Genomic DNA, 21,161 nt, shown 5'->3' on the forward strand with positions numbered 1-21,161 from the left:
GATATAAAGACATAAAAGAAACTGCCCCTGCCTTCTAGAAGTGTATGTTCTAGAGGAAGGAACTATGTCATTACTTCTGCCAAGTGAAATCTGGTCTACAAGCCCAGAAGGATGTCAGGGACAGAGGCTGAGGTTGGAGAATTTTCTGTGTCCCGGGGAAGGGGGGGAAGTGTGTGGCTTTTGTTTAGTCTCTCAGAATGTAGAACTTGCCTCTGGTGGGCTAGGAGGCCAGACTTGTGTTGTTCAGACTGCACTGAAGCTCTCACACTCTCTTGCCTTCCCCAGCCTGCTCACAGTTTGGGCCCAGGCTGGGACCAAAGTTTCAATTCTGTTCCGTAGCTAGGATGCTGCCCTAGGACTGAGCAAGCCATTGGCTGGCCTCCAAAAAAGCCTCCTTTTTCCTATCTTCTTTCCAGGAGACAGAGGATAAAGATAATTCTTATTGAGATCAAGAGACAGCTAGCAGACAATACCTAGCAATCAGCTTAGGGTATCTGGGCCATGAGTGAAACCCACTAATGGGATGGAAAAGGCTCCAGATAATGATCTCAGCGGCTCAGCTGGCCCAAGCCACATACAGGTCTAGCCTAGACATGGCCTTCCTGTGCGGGAAATATTAAAGCTGTCTGCCTGTCCCTGTGGGTTCTTTTGACTCTGTCCAGGAGGGATTGTCTGGGACCTGGTTCTCAAAGCTCTGACTCCAGGGGTAACCCAAAGGAGATGTGTAGGAGAAAATTGCTTTTCTGGGCCCATCTTAAGGGGGCTTTGGAAGAAAGAAACAGCAGAAAAATCACCTACCTGAGATCTGTGGTAGCATCTCAGGGCCTGGGCTAAGAAAGGGCCTTTTTCCCAGAGGTCTTAGGTTTCCTCTTCTAAGTCTGGGCTCCTGATACCTACCTAATTAATGGACATTCATCCTAGGAGGGAAACAAATCATTCGGCTTTCCACCCTGCCCAGCCCTCCCAGAATGCAAAACCTCTGGTTCAAGAAACAGACCCTTTGTTCAGTCCTGACCCTCTTAGTCCTTACTCACGAAGGACTCTCACCTTCAAGCAGCATCTGCAGCTTCAGACAATTTATGGGATCTCAGAATTCAGAGAAAAGCCAGAGATTCTGAAGTCTTGGTTCCCCATCTGAGACTCCCTTGTATAGCTTCCCCTGAAGGGGAAAGAGCCTTTCAAATACAGAGTACCTGAGTTCAAATGTGACCACAGACACTTGATCCTAGGCAAGTCACTTAACTTCTGGCTGCTTCAGTTTCCTCACTTGTAAAATGAGGATAATAACAGCACCTTCCTTGTTCAGTTGTTTTTTCACTCATGTTCCACTCTTTGGGATTTCCTTGCTAAATATACCATAGAGGTTTGCCATTTCCTTCTGTAGGTCATTGACAGACTTGCCCAGGGTGACACGACCTGTACGAGGGTGGGTTTGAACTTGGGAAAATGAATCGTCCTGACTCTAGGCTTGGCACTTTTACCTACTGCACCACTTAGTTGCCCTTTTCAAGGATCAAATGAGATAATAATTGTCAAGTACTTATAACAGTGCAGGGCACATAATAATGATGAGGTCTAGATATGAGGTACCTAAATGAAATTAGGGTTTAATTGAGGTCTAGTGGCAGGTTCGAGGTACAGGGAGTCAAACAGAGCTCCCCTGCTCTTTGGGGATTTGGCGCAAGGATTCAGAGTTAAATGAGGTCTAGTGGCAGCGCAAGAGTCCCCTGTAAAGGAATTTACAGACTGGAAAACCTAGATTGATAAAAGAGGCTTATCATGGGGTTTGGAAGTAAGGTTAAAGTCTAGTTAAGGAAATAGGTGAGGGTAGATAGAGGAAGGCACAGAAAACAGGGTTCCAGTGGGCAGAGAGTCCATGGTGCCAGGCATGGAGCTGACATGTTTCCATCCTCTGCAAAGAGAGGACTCCAGTTTGGCTCTTTTATAATGAGAGATTTAGCTAAAGGGGGCCCAAGTTGTCTCCTCGATAGGTTTCAGATAGGACTAGAATTTCCTTGGTGGGGGTTGGGAAACATGAGCAGATTATTAGAATGGGGGCTGGGAGAGCCCCCATTGGCTCAGATCCTGTGGGGGCTGGGAGAGCCCGGAATTCCTGTTGGAAAGCACTGTGGGGTGCTTTTGACCAGGATTTGTGAATCAAAGGTCCTAGTTTCCTGAATTGATAATGCACCAGCCAGGAGGAGTTGGACGTCAGAAAGGAATAAATCAATCTAAAAGGACTAGTTTCTTAAAGGGACCATGACCCGCATCAATAAGAGCTATATAAGTTTAGTTATTGTTATTAACATCTACATTTTAAGGGAGCTATCTCTAGAAGCCACTCAATCCATTGTTAGTTCTAAGTGTTAGAAAGGTTTTTTCCCCCTCATATTGAGTTAGGAACTCTCCCCCATCCCCAGTCTATTCCACCCACCTGTTCTTTATTGGTCCTAGTTCTGTCCTCGAGGTTCATATATAACAACCCTAATCTTGATATTTCATGATGCTTCCTTAGACAGAAATTCATGTTTCTCCAGTGAATTAAGGTTCACAAAATTCTTGTAGGATTCTCGTGAGGGTGTGTGGTAAGAGTGTTATATCCATTTTACTCTTAAGAAGTTCTGTAGGTGATTTGGCCATAGTCTCATAAGCTATTAGGTGAATCCAGTGGAGCAGCTAGGAGGTGCAGTGGAAGAGCCCCAGGCTTGGGTCAAGATCTGAGTTCAAATTCACCTTCAGACATTTACTGGCTGTGTGGCTCTTGGCAAGTCATTTAATCCTGATTGCCTCAAAAAATAAATAAATAAAAATTTGAACCTAATATAATAAGGATCTGGTCCCCTGATCTTTGTTGGGGAGGGCCTGGGTCCTAAAACCCTGAATCTCTGGACAACCCCTCTCCTCTCTTTCACTTGGCTTCAGGAATAATCTCCATCCATTATTAACCAGCAAATTAGTCCCTCAATTTGTCTGGAGATCGCCCCCTAGCCCTGGGCCATAGACTGCTAAATAAAATTGAACTCTGTATCCCAAATCTTTGCTACCTTCAAATCAGGAGCCCCCTGAGAGAATTGCTCAGTGAAAACAAACCCATTTTTGCCAGTACCTCACTTGGAGATGGGGGCTGCGAATACTTTCACAAAAACTCAGTTCTATAAACTCCAAATCTAATCCTCTTTTCATTTTCTCCCCTATTCCCTCATCCTCCAACTCTCAGGTCTCACCTTCTCCAGGCTAAGCATCTCTGCTTCTTTCAATGAGCCCTGACCCAGTGAGCCAAACAGACGGCTTGGTTCTGAAGCTGTCACTATCCTGATTTTCCCTCCTTCGTGGGTCACACTGTCAGTGCTGTTTCTTCTTCTTCTTCTTCTTCTTCTTCTTCTTCTTCTTCTTCTTCTTCTTCTTCTTCTTCTTCTTCTTCTTCTTCTTTTTTTAAATAACTTTTTATTGACAGAACCCATGCCAGGGTAATTTTTTACAACATTATCCCTTGCACTCACTTCTGTTCCGATTTTTCCCCTCCCTCCCTCCACCCCCTCCCCCAGATGGCAAGCAGTCCTATACAAATAGGTTAAATAGGTTACAGAATATCCTAGATACAATATAAGTGTGCAGAACCGAACAGTTCTCTTGTTGCACAGGGAGAATTGGATTCAGAAGGTATAAATAACCCGGGAAGAAAAACAAGAATGCAAGCAGTTTATATTCATTTCCCAGTGTTCTTTCTTTGGGTGTAGCTGCTTCTGCCCATCTTTGATCAGTTGAAACTGAATTAGCTCTCTGTATCGAAGAGATCCACTTCCATCAGAATACATCCTCAAACAGTATCATTGTTGAGGTATATAATGATCTCCTGGTTCTGCTCATTTCACTTAGCATCAGTTCATGTAAGTCTCGCCAGTCCTATTCATCCCGCTGGTCATTTCTTATAGAACAATAATATTCCATAACGTTCATATACCACAATTTATCCAACCATTCTCCAATTGATGGATTCATTTTCCAGTTTCTGGCCACTACAAACAGGGCTGCCACAAACATTTTGGCACATACAGGTCCCTTTCCCTTCTTTACTATCTCTTTGGGGTATAAGCCCAGTAGAAACACTGCTGGGTCAAAGGGTATGCACAGTTTGATAACTTTTTGAGCATAGTTCCAAATTGCTCTCCAGAATGGCTGGATGTGTTCACAATTCCACCAACAATGCATCGGTGTCCCTGTTTTCCCACATCCCCTCCAACATTCCACATTGTCTTTCCCTGTCATTCTAGCCAATCTGTCAGTGCTGTTTCTAATATGGGCTGCCCAGAACCAGATCCTGTCCACCTGGAATTGAAAGGGACTCCTCAGGAACTGTCTAGCCCCATCCTTGAATTTTATAGATGAGGAAACTGTACTTGGGAAGAAGGGATGGATTAAGACCACACAGGTAGAAGAGTCTCAGGCCTTTTGAGCTAAATTCAGGTGTTCTGTCCATTGTCACAGCCTGGCCTGACCCCTTGGGGAAGGAAGAGCAGAATGGGCTTTCCCTTGTTTTAGAGCTAGACTTCTGTCGGTACCGCCCCAGACTTCATTAGTAGTGTATTTTGGGGGGCCATCATACTGCTGGCTCAGATGGACCTTCCGTGTGGTCCCTTAAGCCCCTGGTCTTTTTTCATATGACAAAAGTGTTTAGAGCCGGAAGGACCTCAGTGCTCAGAGGCTGTTTAGTCCAGCTTTTTTAGGTTATCCTTGGCTCAGCGGAGTCAGGGAGACTCATGTCTCTGAGTTCAAATCCAGCCACCCATTAGCTGTGTGACCCTGGGCAAGCCATTTCACCCTCCTTCCTTCAGGTTCCTCATCTGTGAAATGAGCTGGAAAAGCAAGGGCAAACTCCCCTATTATTTTGTCCGAGAAAATCCCCTGGGGTTGCAGGAGTCTGACGGGACTGAATCACAACTTCTTTTACATATGAGAAAACTGAGGCTCGGGAAGAGTTAGCCTTTTTGAAGGCCCAGAGGGCCATCTGGGTAGGTGGGCCCAACAGACTTTCAGCCCAGGCCCTCTGATTTCTAGTGCTTTGTTCCCCGCCTCTTGTGAGACTGTTATGTAGCAGGGATTACTGCTAGCTAAACTATCCCCTTGTTCCCTGGCTTCTAAACCCAATCACCTCAGGAAGCAGACTCTGGGGATTGGCTCCCGAGGAAAGCAGCATGACTGTGCAGAGCTCATTAGGCGCCTTCGGCCCAGAGCCTGGCTCGGGAGCTCTGAGAAGAAGGTCTCTGGAGACAGTGCCTGCAAGAAGGGATAGGCTGGGGAAAAGGGTTCTGGGAGGATGGGCTTCACCCCCTGCTCTTGCCCCAGGTTGGCCTGGGGGTGGGGGGGCGCCTGGATTTTAGAGGGAATTTCAGCTCCTGCTGACTCCCAGATGTGTCCCTCCGGACTGCGGCCCAGCCCAGGCCGGATGTTAGGCTGGGGAATGCCCTGGGGCAGGGGTTGCAGCTGTTGTTCTGCAGAAGCCTCGTGATAATCGAGGGCTCCCTGGCTTCTGGCACAGGCTTTTGGCTGGCTCTCTGCTGATTTATGGTTTCTCCTGTACTACTGACCTCCGCCTCCCCTCCCCATCCATGCTTCGTACCATCTGTCCTCCTGCCTGGAACGCACTCCTCCCTTACCTCCCCTACTTCCGATGCCTTGTTTCTTGCAGTTTTATCCAGCTGGCCCCAGTAGCCTCTCCTGAGTCCCTCACCTGCTAATATTCTTACGGGGACAAAAAAATCCCTTGTTTATTGTGTATGTACTACATAGTTAGCTTAGCTGTTGTTACTTGTGTACACTTATTTAGGTTTGTGTTGTCTCCCTTGTTAGAATGTAAGCTCTTTGAGGGTAGGAATTGTTTCCTTTTGCTTTGGTGCCCCCGATGCCCCGCATGTTGCTCAGCACACAGGTACTTAGTAAATGCCCAAAGATTGAGGGATTCTCAGACCAGATCCTGCCCGGGGAGCTTGGGAAGCCTCTCCCTGGGGATGGTGCCTTTCTATTTTCCTCCCTTGTGATCTTAGGTGATGCTCCTCCCCAAACCCCGCTGGTCAGGGCTGGTAGAGTGGGAAGGACACCAGCCTTCCACATGCCGGAGGCCTTTGAGCCCTGACCTGCGTGACCTTTGACATTTTGTCTCCGGAAGCCTCAGTTTTCTCAGCTGGGAAGCAAGACTAACCCACACGGCAGCCGAATACCGTGCGTCCGCACCTATGGCTCCTCAGCTTTGCAAAGCAGGGCGGGCAGGGCATCTACGATTGACCCGTTGTTAACGTAGCTTGGGGCTGGACAGGGTCGAGGGGCTAGCTCTGTGTGCTGGGGGAGCCAGTGTGTGTGACTGAAGGCTATATGGCACTGGAGCCAGTGCCTGCCTTACTTGGTTCTGGGTTTACCTCTTCCACAGTCAAGCAGCTTGGACGTCCTCTTCTGTGGCTCCGGGGAGCCAGGCCTGCCCCTGCAGGGAAGCCTCTGGGGCTCAGCCTGCCCTTGCCACGGGCTCCTCGGAGCCCCTTCACTTCCCAGTTATTGCCACCTCCTGATTGGTAGCTTGGCCCTCTTAGCAATGGCAGGGAGTCACAGGCCTCCAAACCAGCTTCCGGGTTCACTTTAACCCAGACCTGTCAATCCACTTTCTCCAGAGCGCTGGCTTTGGAGTCAGGAAAATGTGAGACGCTTAGTAATTGTGAGATCGTGGGCAAGTGATTTCCCAAGTCAAGTCAGCATTTATTAAGTGCCAGCTATATACTGAGTGGACAGCTAGAGATATAGTGGACAGAGCACCTGGCTTCAGACACTTATTAGCTATGTGAGGATGGGCAAGTCTGCCTCAGTTTCCTCATCTGTGAAATGATCTGGAAAGGAAATGGCAAACTACTCCAGCATCTTTGCCAAGAAAACTCTCTAAGCGGGGTCACAAAAGAATCAGACTCCAATTCCAATAGATTTGGGACGAAAAATGCCATCCGCATCCAAAGGGAGAACCGTGGAGACTGTGAATCAAAGTGTAGTATTTTCACTTTTTTCTTTTTTGGTTTGTTTTTTCTTTCTCATAGTTTTTTTCTTTTTTGGTCTGATTTTTCTTATGCAACATGACAAATATAGAAACATGCTTAAGAGAATTGTACATGTTTAACCTGTAGCAGATTGCTTGCTGTCTTGGGGAGGGAGAAAATAGGGGAGTGAGGGAGAAGAAAAATTGGAGCTCAAAATCTTGCAAACATGAATGCTGAAAACCCTTTACGTGTATTTTAAAAAGTAAAAAATCCACAGTACATATTAAAAAAGAAAGGCAAGGAAAAGCAAAACCAGTCCTGACCCATGGGGAGCTCTAATGAGCCAGAGAACATGCAAACAAGTGTGTCAGAACAAGACATGTGCAGATTGGAGGTGGTCCCGGAGCGAAGGTCCTGGCTTTAAGTGAGCCAGAGAGGGCTTCTTGCAGAAGTGAGGATTTCAGCTAAGACCTGGAGGAGGCTGGGAGGCGGAACCGAGGAGGAAGAATATTCTAGGAACGAGGCCTGGGGCAGTGCCCAGAGTGGGCAGTGTCCTGTGAGAGGGACAGCTGGGAGGCCTGTGTTGATGAATCACAGAGCAGAAGGTAAGCTAGCAGGTTATGAAATTTGTAAACCTACATTTCTTCTCCATAAAAGGAGGAGTTGGATCAGCTCGTCTGACTATAAATTTATGGTTCCTCTCAGCCTATTTTCTTCTCTAAAATGATGACGGGACTGGCACTGCCTACCTACATAAGCAGGTGCTATTTAATGCTTCTGAATAGACTGATGATTTGCTTCATTGGTTATTGTGAGGGAAGAAGTTAACTACATGTATTCTAACCCTTTTGGTATATGGTTATCTCCTAAAGCTGCTCTGGAGAAGGGCCATGGCCTGGGCTGTGTTTACTTGAGAGAGGGAAGGGGGCCGGAAAGGAGTAGAAGAAAAACAAACATTAATTGGAACAAAGTACTGATTCATCCCTCCTAAGCCCTGGTGTGTGTGAGGGAAGTGTCTGCCTCCCTCCCCTGCTCCCAAGGGTGTGGCACAGTCTGAGAGGGTCCAAAATGTGCTTAATCTGTAGTAGTGATGATGATGATGTTGATTATAATAATAATAAAACAACTAGCATCACGCCTCAAAGTTTATAAGGCACATTATATATTTTTATCCCACTTAATCCTCACAACAGCCTAACAGCTAACAGGAGGTTAGATAGATAGGTATTGTTATCTCCATTTTTCAGAGGTGGAAACTGAGGCTCACAGTGGTTGGTTGATTTGCCCACAGTCATCGTCCAGCCCAGGATATAGCACTGGTCAGCTCATAGCCAAAGCCGTACGATCTTGGATTTAGAACTCTAAAAGACCAGGACCATAGAGGTCAATGAGAATTACTGAATATTATTTTACAGATGAGGAAACTGAGGCAAGCAGGGTGAAGTGATTTCCTCAGAGTCACACAGCTCTTAAGTGTCTGAGGCCAGATTGTCTGAGGCACACAGATGAGCCCTCCTTACCTCAGACACAGTGCTAGAAAAAAGGAGGTAGCCCAGTGGTACTGAATTTGGACTTAGGAGGACCTGAATTTGCATCTTGCTTCAGGCACTTACTAGCTGTGTGACCCTAGCAAGTTATGTAACTTCAGTCAACCTCAATTTTCTCATCTATACAGTGGGAATAATAGCACCTGTTTCATAGAGGTATTATGAAGATCAAACAGATCTGTTTTTTAAAGCCTTAAAGTGTAATAATTTCAGCTATTATTGTTTAAAAGTTCCTCCCATCTGCCTGTCCAAGCTGAAGCTAAAAAAAGGAATTTTTATTACTTAGTCCCTTAAAACAAGAATAAAAACATGCAACAGATGCAGCAAAACAGGATGTTCAGAGAGGTTGGCTGGGATCAGCAAATTCTCCCTTAAGACCCTGTGTTATTTCCTGTAAAATCCCCTTCCTCATCTACTCCTCCACTCCCCCTTATAAAACTTAGTGTTTGGGACTAGGGATCTACAGCAGCTTTTTTCCACCCTCTCTTCTACTATTTACCACATAGCATGTTAATTTATTTTTATTTTTTACAACTAGAGTCATTTCTTAGAATATTCTTCCCTCCTGTGTAGTCTCCTTTTTAATAAAGAAAAAAACCCAAACAAATAGTATATCGGCTCTCAGAGGAAAGGACTCTGAGAAACCATCTAATTCTCTCCTTTCACTTTGCAAGTGAAGAAATCGAGGTCTAAGATCATAAATGTGACCTTATTCACTTATTGATTAAAAGGCAGAGGCAGGATTTGAATCTAGCTTCTTTGATTTAAATTCCAGTGTTCTTTCCTTTAAACCTCATTGCCATCCTTCAGTTGTCTGGCAGTATGTAGAAGCTCCCATACCCAGAGTCCCCATTTTTCCAGCAAAGGGGGAGTTGTATTTCACCCTAGTTTAAGGTTAAAATAAACTGCTTCTCTAGACGTTTGGGCCTGGCTAGTGCAGACTCTGGGTCCCAGGGTTGAAGGATCTCAGGGAAGAGGGAGCAGTGTGGGGGCAACTTTGGGGACCCCCGAACTGCCCTTTGGAAAGGTCAGCTTTCTGTTTGACTTCAGTAATCACGATAAGAGCTGGCATCAGTAAGGCTAGTGGTACAGTGGATAGAATGGCAGGCAGGAGTTGGGAAGACCCGAGTTCTAACGGGCCTCATACTCTTACTAGCTGTGCCCTCCAGGGCACTTAATTCTGTCTGCCTCAGCTTTCCGATGTATAGAATGGGCTGTAGAAGGAAATGGTAAGCCCCCAATGTCTTTGCCAAGAAAACCCCCAAAGGAAATAGACATGACTGAAACACCTCCACAGTAGCACTTGATATTGTTCCGCTTGACCTTGCGAATACCTGTGAGTTGCATGATTCTCCCCCTGAATCTGCTCTGTGGCTCCCTTCCCCACCAAAATTGGGTAACTTAAAAGTGAATTTCTTGATCTGGAAGACTCCTCCACCCCAGCCCTATCCCAGAGACAACAGCAGCAACATAGAAACGCTTAAAAGTTCCCCAAAGTGCTTCCCAAACATCTGGTCCCCACAGAATCAGGGCCATGGGGGCACTACAGGTTTTGGTTCCCGCTTTTAAAGATGAGAAAAATGAGTTAAGTGTCTTGCCTGTGGGCTTATAGTTAATGACTGTCAAAGGTGGGATTTGACCTGGAGCTTTCTGGTTTCCAGGGCAACCCTGCTTACCAGCCCTCCTTTCAGAATTCCTTCATTAGGACCACCTTTGCTTCTCAATGCACACCCCTATTCCTATTCTAAGGGGAGAAAATTGAACCAGGTAAAGCTTCACCATTTGGTTCCGTGCAGAAGCCTCACCCACCATACCACTCAGCCGTACTTTTTCTTGCAGTGGCCCCCTCTCTTTCTCCCTGCACCCCCTTCCCCCGCTTCTGGCCTGGTGACTCATGTTGGGTAACCACAAACACAGTGGGCTAACACTGAGAACATGAATGCAACAGGCCTGGGGCACTGGGGATAGGAAGACAGAAATGAGTGTCCCTGCCCTCAAGGAGCTTAGGGTCCGCAGGCCTGGCTGGAGCCTGGTGGGCCTGGGTGGGCCGCGGTGGGCACTGGGTGCTGACTAGCTGTACTTCAGAGAAAGCATCCTGGCCGCCGAGGAGCTCGAAGGCTGATGGAGGAACCACAAGGCTGATGGAGGAGCCACTTAAGTGAAGGAAGTTAAACAAATGTATGTAGAACAGTGCTGGGGACAGGGAGGCCCCACAGCTGGGGGGTAAGGGGGACTCTCTGGAGAATGGAATATTTGAGCTGAGGAGGGGGTGTTTCAGGCAGCTGCCCCTGCATGGTCTCCCGCTCTTCCAGCCCACCCTCCGCTCCGGCAGACTGATCTTCCCAAAGTTCATGTCAGTGTAACTGGCCTATTTGAGCAACTCGTTGGAGACTGCTAAGGGTTTTTAGAATAGAGGAGAGCCCTTAGGAAATGCTGGAAAAGCTAGTGGTTTCTTTCCAAGGTGGGGATTTTTTTTTTCTTTTAGTAGAGATAGTGAGAACAAGGGATTTTAAAGGGAAATAAAACTTGAAGGGACTTTGGAGACCACTGAATCCAACCCCCTCATTTTACAGATGAGGAAACTGAGGCACAGAGATGTTAAATAAGATGTTAAAGATCACACAGCTAGTAACTCCAATGGTTTCCAATCACCTCCAGAATCAAATATAAAGTTCTCTGGCCTCCTTGCTCCTCCTTGAACAAGACACTTCTCTCCTGTCTCTGGGGAGTTTTCCTGGCCGGACCCCACCTCCTGCCAGACTTTGTCCTCCACCCTCTGGTTTCCCTCAAGTCTCAACTAAATCCCCTTTCTGGAAGCCTGTCCAGAGCCCTGTAATGCCCAGTGATCTAACTCTGTTGACTATTTCCAGTTCATCTTATATACCATATAATTTGTTTGTCCATAGTTGTTGGCATATTGTCTCCTTTTTGAGAGATGGATTGGCTTTTGTCTGCCATCGGATCCCATGCTCAGCGCAGTGCCTGGCACATAGTAGGCACTTTGTAAATGTTTATTGACTCATTACCTGGGGGGCCGTCTGTGCAAAGTCATGGGTTTGGAAGATGGGGAACAGCTAACTGGCCGGTTTGGCTGGATCATAGTGTATGAAGAGGAATAATGTGAAGTCAGTCTGCAAAGATGGGCTGGAGCCAGATTGTGAAGGGCTTTTTAAAAGCCAAATAGGAATAATAAGAAAATTAACCTAGCATTGTGAAGTTCTTAAAACACTTGACCTATATCATCTTGTTTGAGCTGCAGGTATTAATACTCCTACTTAACTGATGAGGAAATTGAGAGCTGCAGGTATTAATACAGTTCAGGAAATTAGCTTCTACAGCAAGCCAGCCAGCCAGCCTTCCATGGCTGCTGAGTGTTGGAAGGATGAGTCAGACATAGAATAAATATGGGGTAGGATTTGAAGCCTGATCCAAGCCCAAATTTGCCATCTCTATTTAGTAGTGTTAAGTAGAATACTCACAATTGTCATTTCTAATTAAAATGCTTCTTGTTTACCATGTGCTTGACAAATATTATTATCGGTGTGTTTAGATCCTGCCCTTGACATAGGGGGAACTTAAGTGGGGCAGAGCCATTAGGTCTTTATGCCCCTTGATCTGGGGACAGAAGGCTCCAAGCTGCAATACAGTAGAGACCCCAGGAATAGAGGAATGCCTTTAGGAAATGCTGGAAAAGCTAGTGATTTTTTTCTACAAGCAAGGAGGAATTTTTTTTCTCAGTAGAGATGGCAAGAACAAAGAATTATCGGAGCACAGACTTAAATAAAGCTTAAAGGGACTTTGAAGGCCATTGAGTCTAACATCCTCATTTTATAGATGAGGAAACTGAGGCTCAGAGATGTTCAGTAGCTTGCTAAGATCACATAGCTAGTAAGTTTCTGAGCCAGGATTTGAATGGAATTCTTCCTGAATCTAAAATCAATTTTTCACTGTAGTATGGTATAGTTTTTCATTATACCATACTACGCATCCCCCCCTACAAAAATCTGCTCAGAGACTCCAGTAATCCCCAGGCTTATGCTCTGTGGTCTTACAGGGTGCATATATCCAGGTTAACACTCTTGTCAGGTGGAACTTTTGTTAAAGTAGATTAGTAGATTACTAGGACGTTTCATGACATCAGTTGGGTTTAGTATTTTTTTTTTATGATTACACAGAGAAACTTGGAATTCCTTTAAAAAAATGATTTTTTTCAAACAGCTTTTAAAATTAATTGGAGTAGGAAAGGAGAAAATTTGGAATTCAAAAAAAATTTTTAAATGAATGTTAAAAACAAATGATTTTTTAAAGTCCAAAATAAATCAGAGCATGTGGTACAATGGAAAGAAGAATGAATATGGAGTAGGGGACCTGGCTCTGCATAAACTTAATGTGGGATCTTGGAAATCAATTCTCTCTGAGCTTGGCTTCCTATTTATAAAATTATGGACTTGGACTAGGTGACATCCAAGCCTCCATTCAGCTCTAATGATCTCTGTTTGAAGCCCCTTCCAGCCTTGACATTGTATATTCTAAGGTGGCTTCTAGCTCTTGCATTCCATGTTGTAAAGGCCTTTCCAGCTCTGTCATTCTGCATCCTAATGTCTCTTTCAATTCTTAATAGCCTATGTTCTGAGGGCCCCTTTCCAGCTTCAAATCAGGTGGTCTACATAATAAACTAATGAATGTTTATTGTCTGAATTAAATTGTCATTGACTGCCATGAGCTTGTCACATTTTTGGAAAATCAACCAATAGATACTTAGTGAGAATCTGTGAACATGTTCAGAGCAGGATTCAGATGAAGGACCCCTCTTCCAACCTTCAGCATTTCTGTTGAGGGAACTAGTAATCTCACTTTGTAACCTCAGAGTTATCCTTGACCTGTTTCTCCTTCCCTCTCCCGTAGCCAGTTGGCTGCCAAGTTATTTTTAGTTCTAACTCCATGTATCTTTCATCTATAGCCCCTTCTCTCCGCTCATGTGGCCAAGATTCCAGTTTGAGCCCTCATCAGCTTTCTCCTGGACTGTTGCAACAACTTCCCAGCTGTTCTCCTTGCCTTAGCTTAGTACTCTCCATCCTCCACTCAGGAGGGCAAATAATCCTCTTAAGCCAAGGTTCTGCCTTTCATTCCCCTACTCACAAACCAGCTCCGGCAGGAAACCAGATCTCCTTGGCCTGGCCCTTAAGCCCCGTGTACCTCCATCTTCCTATCACACTCCTCCCTTTAAAACATTCTCTTTCCCAGCCCAGCTTGACTACAATTGGCTTTCTTTGTAAGCATACCTTCCACCTCCCTGATTTTGTTCTAGTCCAAAATGAGCTCTATTCAACCCTAAATTCCTTTAGTCAGAGTTCTTGCTTTTCTTAAGTCTCTAGGCCAGTACCATTGCTTCCCCAAAACCTTCCCTGAAGCTCCCTATTGTCAATTCTCCCTCTTCTCTTTCAACTTTCCCTATCCTATACTTATTTGGGTAAAACTGTACGTTATGGGCAGACTATCAAGTACTTAAGAGTTTTATTCTTGTCTTGATACTCTTAGCACCTAGAACAGATTAGTAGGTGCTTGGATAGTCAGTCAATAAACATTCATAATTACCTGCTTTGTGCCTGGAGCTAAGCATTGGGACACACACAAAAAAGCAAAGATGTAGTAGGTCTGGATGGATGTGGGAAAACTGGGACATTAATACATTGTTGGTGGAGTTGTGAACTGATCCAACCATTCTGGAGAGCAACGCTCCAAGCATTATCAAACTGTGCATACCCTTTGATCCATCAGTGTTACTACTGGGTTTATATCCCAAAGAGATCTTAAAGGAGGGAAAGGGACCCACATGTGCAAAAATGTTTGTGGCAGCCCTGTTTGTAGTGGCAAGAAACTGGAAATGGATTGGATGCTCATCAACTGGAGAATGGCTGAATAAATTGTGATATATGAATATTATTGTTCTGTAAGAAATGACCAGTGGGATGATTTCAGAAAGGTCTGGAGAGACTTATATGAACTGAGACTAGGTGAAATGAGCACAACCAGGAGGTCATTGTACACAGCAACAAGATTATCAACTCTGATGGATATGGCTCTTTTCAACAATGAGATGATTGAGGACAGTTCCAGTGATAGAGCCATCTTCAACCATAGAGAGGACTGTGGGGGCTAAATGTGGATCACAACATTGTATTTTCACTTTACTGTTATTGTTTACTTGCATTTTGTTTTTTTTCTCATTTTTTTCCTTTTTGGTCTGATATTTCTTGTGCAGCACAATAATTGTGGAAATATGTATAGAATTGCACATGTTTAACATATGTTGAATTACTTACCATCTAAGAGAGGAGGTGGAGGGAAGGGAAGGAAAATTTTGGAACACAAGATTTTTCAAGGGTGAATGTTGAAAATTATCTAACCATATATTTTGAAAATCAAAAGCTTTAATAAACATTTTTTTTAAATCATGAAGAAAAAAAAGCTATAAGTCTGAGGCTGGAAGGGCCTTCAGAAGCTTTCTAGTCCAACCAGTTCATTTTACACATGAAGAAACTGAGACCCAAAGAAACTGACTTACTTGTTCTAGAGTCACATGGGTAATATATGTCAGAGGTGGGTCTTGGAAATACTTGACTGTTGCTTAACAAATATTTATTGTATTGAAGTGAAATGAACTCAGTTGTTTACCTGTCCCTGAATTGATGTGGGAGATTAAGACTAGTTGTTGAGTAAGGCCTACCTGGTTCCTGCCCTCCAGAAACTCATCATGTAGGTTGGATAAGTCACAGAGGGAAAGTACAGAACCAAGACAAGTGCCACATTGTGTGACTCACCTGGAAGATGGGAATAATGACAGCACCTGTTTTTCAGGTAGTTTGAGGATAAAATGAGATAAGCTTTGTCAAATGCTCCGTACAAACGGGATTACCATGGTTGCTATGATTGTCAAATGCAGAAAAAGTTGAGGGAAAGCAGAGATCCGTGAGGTCTGGAGTGGCTGGGACTTGTGAAGTGGGCCTTTCTGGACCCTAGTGACTGGGGAGAGTCTTGAAGGATGGGATGGGACAACTTGGATAAATGAGAGGCAGGGGCTCTCCCATACTCCTGGCACAATATAGGAAGAGGCAGGGGATATGCAGAAGAGCCCACTTCTCCTGAAGCATAGACTGTAAAATCCAGATAATACTATCTGGAGCCAGATAATAAAAGTACTTCTAATGAGGTCATGTAGGTAACTTGCTTTATAAACGTCCCTGTGTGCGTGGGCAGACTGAGATAAGGTGGGGCAGGTATGTTGGGCCAGACTCTGGGAGGCCTTCTTAGCCAGAAAAAGGGATTGTAGGCAGAGAAGAAGCTCTTGGGGCTTCAGAGTGGCTGGTGAAGGGACCAGAGATGAGCTGTAGGAAGCTGGGGGAGTGTTTGGAGGTTGAGGTGCCAGTTAGAAGGCTATTATAATAGACCAGGGGAGGGGCCAGTGAAGGTGTGGAGTAGGAGGGGGTAGCAAGGGACAGATGTGAGGCACTTTGTGGAGAAGAGAGGAAAATCTGTTGGAGCCTTTTTTTTGAGAGTATGAGTCATAAATACAAAGTCAAGTTACTGTAGAGTACAGTTGGGGGAGGGAATCAATCAACAAGCATTTATTAGGCACCTGACTATGTGCTAGGGATAAAAAACAACATGATCCAATTTCTGCCCTTAAGGAACTTGAACCTTGAAATTTAAAGGGGAGAGGGGAAGGGAAGCCAGATGTTCATATCTAAGTGATTTGAATAATAAGCATTTATCAAGTGTTTGCTATGTGCCAGGCACTGTGTCAAGCCCTGGCAATACACACACAAACAAATAAGGTCCCTGCCCTCAAACAGCTTATATTCTAAGTGGGGAAGCTCAAAGGGGTGGCAAGTGTAGGGTTACTAGAGGGACAGCAGTCTGGCTGAGATGCGTAGAGACCGCTGAAATATTGTAGAACCCTGGATCGGGGCAAAAAAAGTCCAAAGCTGGGTCTGAGTCCAGGTCTAACCGGGGAGGGGGGTCCAGGTTTCCAGTTGGGAGGGAGTGAACATGGTGATGCTGGCCCAGAGGCCAGCCAGGAAGCCCCTCAGCCTGTGGGTCTGCCTGCACTGCTTGACACCTGTGGGGTCCTCTGTGCCCTGCAGGTGACTCGGCAGAGGTGTATCAGCGGGAGTTCTTGGCCCTCCGTGACCGCCTACACGCTGCAGAGCAGGAGAGCCTCAAGCGCTCCAAGGAGCTGAACCTGGTGTTGGATGAGATCAAGAGGGCCGTGTCAGAGAAGCAGGCCCTGCGGGACGTGGACAGCAACCGGACCTGGGGACACCTGTCTGGTGAGTGGGTGAGGGGCTCCTGGGCAGGGGCTGAGAGGCCCAGGCAGGAAGGGGAGCCTGGGTCTGAGCCACCTTCCTTCCCGCCCTTCATCCCAGAGGACACTAGGCTGAAGCTGTGGAACGTCACCCACAAGCATGTGATGCACCTGCCCACTGTCTTCCACCACCTGCCTCACCTGCTGTCCAAGGAGAGCAGCCTCCAGCCAGCCCTGCACGTGGGCCAGGGCCGCACCGGAGGTAGTGGGTGCTGGGCGATCTGAGGGAGACTGGGTGGAGAAGGAGAGCAGGATTCTAGGGATGCTGGCCCAGGGACTAGGGCCGGGGTGGGAAGGGAAAGCATCTGGGGGCCAGAGGCCAGGGGAGCCCTAAGCCCCGGTTCCTGGGCCACTGCAGTGTCCATTGTGATGGGCATCCCGAGTGTTCGGCGGGAAGTGCACTCGTACCTGACGGACACACTGCACTCGCTCATCTCGGAGCTCAGCGCCCAGGAGAAGGAGGACACGGTCATTGTGGTGCTGATTGCTGAGGTGAGGGGGACACGGTGCTATCAGGCCTGGGGAGAGGGCAGGTATCTGAGAGCGTGAGTGTTCCCGGGGTGTGCAGGCCCAGGGGGCAGAGTCTGGGGGCTCCGAGGCCTTGGCCCCCTCGGGGACCCCCTGCTGGGGGAGCCTCACCTTCCTCGTCCAGGGCTTTTTCTTCCTACAGGCTCTGGGCCCCGAGCTCTTCTTTCGAGCTAGGACTAGTAGACAGAATCAGTCAGCAAGCCTTTAATAAGGGCCTGAGTGATGTGCGTGACAGGTCACGCGGCCAGCCGGTCTGAGAGGCAGCTTCTGAACTCCTCTGTCCCCTGCTCCCAGTGCTGTCCAGGGCCCGGGGTTTGGGAGGACCAGCCCTTCTGGGGGTGAGGGCTGCTTAACCCACCCGCGGTGCCTGCGGGTCACAGCTCTCACCTGTGGCTGTGAGAAGCCCGGTAAAACTGGTTCAGTCTGAGAGGGGAGACTGACAGGCTTCGGGCTCCTCGGTGAGGGGGTGGCCTGCCACGCACGTGAAGAGTGGAGTTTGTTCTAGGGGCCCCCAAGGCGGCTGAAGCAGACACTGAGGGGGGGCTCAGGGTTTGGTCAGAGGTCTCCCCATTTGTAATGTCTCTTTTGAAATATGGTACCCCAAAATGAACTATAGAACTCAAAATGTGATCTGATCAGGACAGAGTACAAGGAGGCTAGCACTTCCCTTTTTCTGTTTACCAGATTGCTACAATTAATAAAGGATAAAATTAAATTTGCTTTTTTTTTTGGTAAATAAATAAATTTGTAAATAACAGTGTTGTCATATCAAACTTGTAGTTACTAAAATCCCTAGGTCCTTAAAAAAAATGCATATATATATTTATTTATTATTATTTTTAAAAATAAACAATAGCATGATGAATGTGGAATTAAGTTTAAAAGAATTACATATTAAAAGATTGCTTGCTGTTTTGAGGAAGGAGAAAAGGGAAGGAGAAAAATTTGGGACACAAGGTTTTGCAAAGCTGAATATTGAAAACTATCTATATATTGGGAGAAATAAAATACTACTTAAAATTAAAAAAAAAAAAGCACAGTAGTTGTCCATCTCTAGTCTTGTTCCCCATGATTCCTCAAAGACTTTGTCACAGGGACTCAGTGATGTCATCTTTGAGTTCTTTTAGGATCTTGGATATTGTTTCTTTGATCTCTGAATCTTGATCTCCTCGAGAGTAGCTGGGTAAGCCAATCAGTCAGCCAGTTAGATGGGAGGGAAGAGAAAGGAATAAGCATTTATATAGCACCCATTATGTATCAGCCATTGTGCTTTTTTATAGTTATTTCTTTATTTCCCTCATTTCATCTCTCACAACAATATTTTGAGGTAGGTGTTGTTATTCTCATTTTACATTTGAAGAAACAGAGACAAACCAATGGGTGACTTGCTTAGTCTCTTATAATTAGTTAAGTGTGAGATATTTATAAGGCATATATCAGGAATAAGGATACAAAGGTGAAAATGAAACATCCCCTTTCAAGACCCTCATTCTCATTTCCTGCAGGCCATAGTTCCTTCTTTATAGCCTTTGTCCCACTCTTTCATGTTTGAAGAGCCTTCCTGTTGGCTGTGAGGGGATAGAGCAAATCTTCAGCTGAGCAGTGTTTCCTCTTTGGCATTTATCCCTAAGCTTGCAAGCATTGAACTTCTCCCTTCTTTATCCTTCCTTCCTCTTGCTCGTAACTTTATTTTTCTTTTGCTTTAAATTTTTTTTAAATTTAAAATTTTTGCCTTAATAGTATTTTATTTTTCCCAATTACATGTCAAGATAGTTTTCAATGTTCATTTTTGTGAGCTTTTGAATTCCAAATTTTTCTCCTCTTTCTTCCTTCCCCTTCCCAAGATAACATCTGATATAGGTTATATATGTACAATCATGATAAATTCATGATAAATATTAGTAATCTTGTGAAAGAAGAATCAGAACAAAAGGGAAAAACCATGAGAAAGAAAAAAAATGACATTAGTAGCATGCTGCAATCTGCCTTTAGACTCCATACTTTCTCTCTGGATATGGATGGCATTTCCCAAAATGAGTCCCTTGGAATTATCTTGGATCTCTGTATTGCTAAGAATAGCTAAGTCTATCATAGTTGATCATCATGCAATGTTGCTGTCACTGATCAAAGTTCTGCTGGTTTTGCTCACTTTATTCAGCATCAATTCATGTGAAGTCTTTCCAGGGTTTTTCTGAGATCATCTTGCTCACCATTTCCTATAGAACAACAGTATTCCATCACAATTATATGCCACAATTTGTTTAGCCATTCCCCAGTTTATGGGCATCCTCTCAATTTTCAATTGTTTGCACCACAAAAAAGAGCTCTTGCTTATGATTCCAGAAGACTTCTCTAGCCACCCCTCAGGTGGACTGATGACATGGTACAGTAGGAAGAACACTAGACTTGGAGAAAATCCAATTTCAAATCCCAGCCATGGGACATGCAACTTCTATGACTTTGGGCAAATCACTTAAATTGGGCCTTAGTTTATATGAAAATTAGGGGTTTATACCTCTTACATCCCTTTTACCTCTAAATCTTTGATTCTGTGACAAGTAGTATTGACTATTTCTGGCTTTTCAGTTCTTTCCCAAATAAAATTTAAGACTTTACATCCTTTGAACTATATTTCTGTGTTGGCAGGAGGGGCAATGGGGTGGCCAACTTGGGAGAAAGGGTGTTGAAGAAAGGAGGTCTATCCGGATGAGTCAGCCTGTGATTCTGTGTGGCTTGGTCTTTCAGGCACTTTGGGGGGGGTCCCCCACTCAGGGGGAAAGGGTATAGGACTCAGACTGTTTGGTCTTTGTTCACAGACAGATACCCAGTACACGATGGGGGTGACGGAGAACATCAAGGCCTTGTAAGTAGTGACAGCCCCTTGATACTCATGGGAATGAGGGGCACAGGGCGCATCTCTGGCTGGGACCCTCTCATTTTCCATCTCCTTCCTAGATCTCTGAGTATTCAGCCCCCTTCAGCTGCAGCTCTAGGACTATATTTAGAACTGGCCTAGAACTAAGCTTGGGGGCAGAATTTGAGGTGAGATCAAGAGCCCACAAGTTGTCCTGAGGTTACGGTAATAGATATTAGTATGTGACAAGAATTTGTAAGAAGCGAAGTCTGCCCCACTGAAAAAGGGAAATCTTCAAAAATACCTTGAGAAAGAATCATTTGGGTCAGGGAAGACCCAGCCACAAAAATGATCTTGAAGTTGATTTGTTGACCTCCCAAAATAGAGCTGTCCCTGCTGTAACGTACCTTAGGCTGGGTCTCAGGCAGGGTTCAATGTAGGAGAAAGGACCAGTGTTTTCTTGACTTCGCTTCCCATCATCTTCTCTCCTTCCATTTCTTTTTTTAAAAAATAGATTTTTATGGATATCCTCTGTTTTTACATTGCCCAAATTTCTCCCTGTATTTCTTCCCTTCCTAGAAATCTATCCTATATAACAAATAATTTTTTAAAAGAAAATGAGAAGAAAAAATATCACCAAAATTAACATATAAAAAAATCTGACTGCATATGGTCCATAACTGTGTTCTCTCGTTCTCTCTCTCTTTCTCTCTCTCTCTCTCTCTCTCTCTCTCACTTACTCACCTCTCCCCCAGCCATCCTTTATAATTCATTGATCACAGCACAGCCTTCTTTCCTTTCCAAAATGCTTTTCACATCAGCTTTCTTGCCTGACTGTGGCCGAGCCCCAGGTTTAA

At 45.2% G+C, this 21,161-nt stretch overlaps 1 protein-coding gene across 2 annotated transcripts in view; it reads left to right on the forward strand.

Annotated features, from left to right (window-relative positions):
- The window catches only part of MGAT4B (alpha-1,3-mannosyl-glycoprotein 4-beta-N-acetylglucosaminyltransferase B), a 53,697-nt gene that overhangs the window by 18,815 nt on the left and 13,721 nt on the right, over positions 1 to 21,161 (forward strand). For both annotated transcript variants that reach the window (XM_051979106.1, XM_051979105.1), the window contains exons 2-5: positions 16,702 to 16,887; positions 16,984 to 17,124; positions 17,281 to 17,414; positions 20,267 to 20,313. In XM_051979106.1, coding sequence (XP_051835066.1) covers positions 16,702 to 16,887; positions 16,984 to 17,124; positions 17,281 to 17,414; positions 20,267 to 20,313 — 508 coding nt within the window. The remainder of the gene's footprint in view (positions 1 to 16,701; positions 16,888 to 16,983; positions 17,125 to 17,280; positions 17,415 to 20,266; positions 20,314 to 21,161) is intronic.

This window comes from Antechinus flavipes, chromosome 2 (assembly GCF_016432865.1).
Source record: "Antechinus flavipes isolate AdamAnt ecotype Samford, QLD, Australia chromosome 2, AdamAnt_v2, whole genome shotgun sequence".
Taxonomy (NCBI): Eukaryota; Metazoa; Chordata; class Mammalia; order Dasyuromorphia; family Dasyuridae; genus Antechinus; species Antechinus flavipes.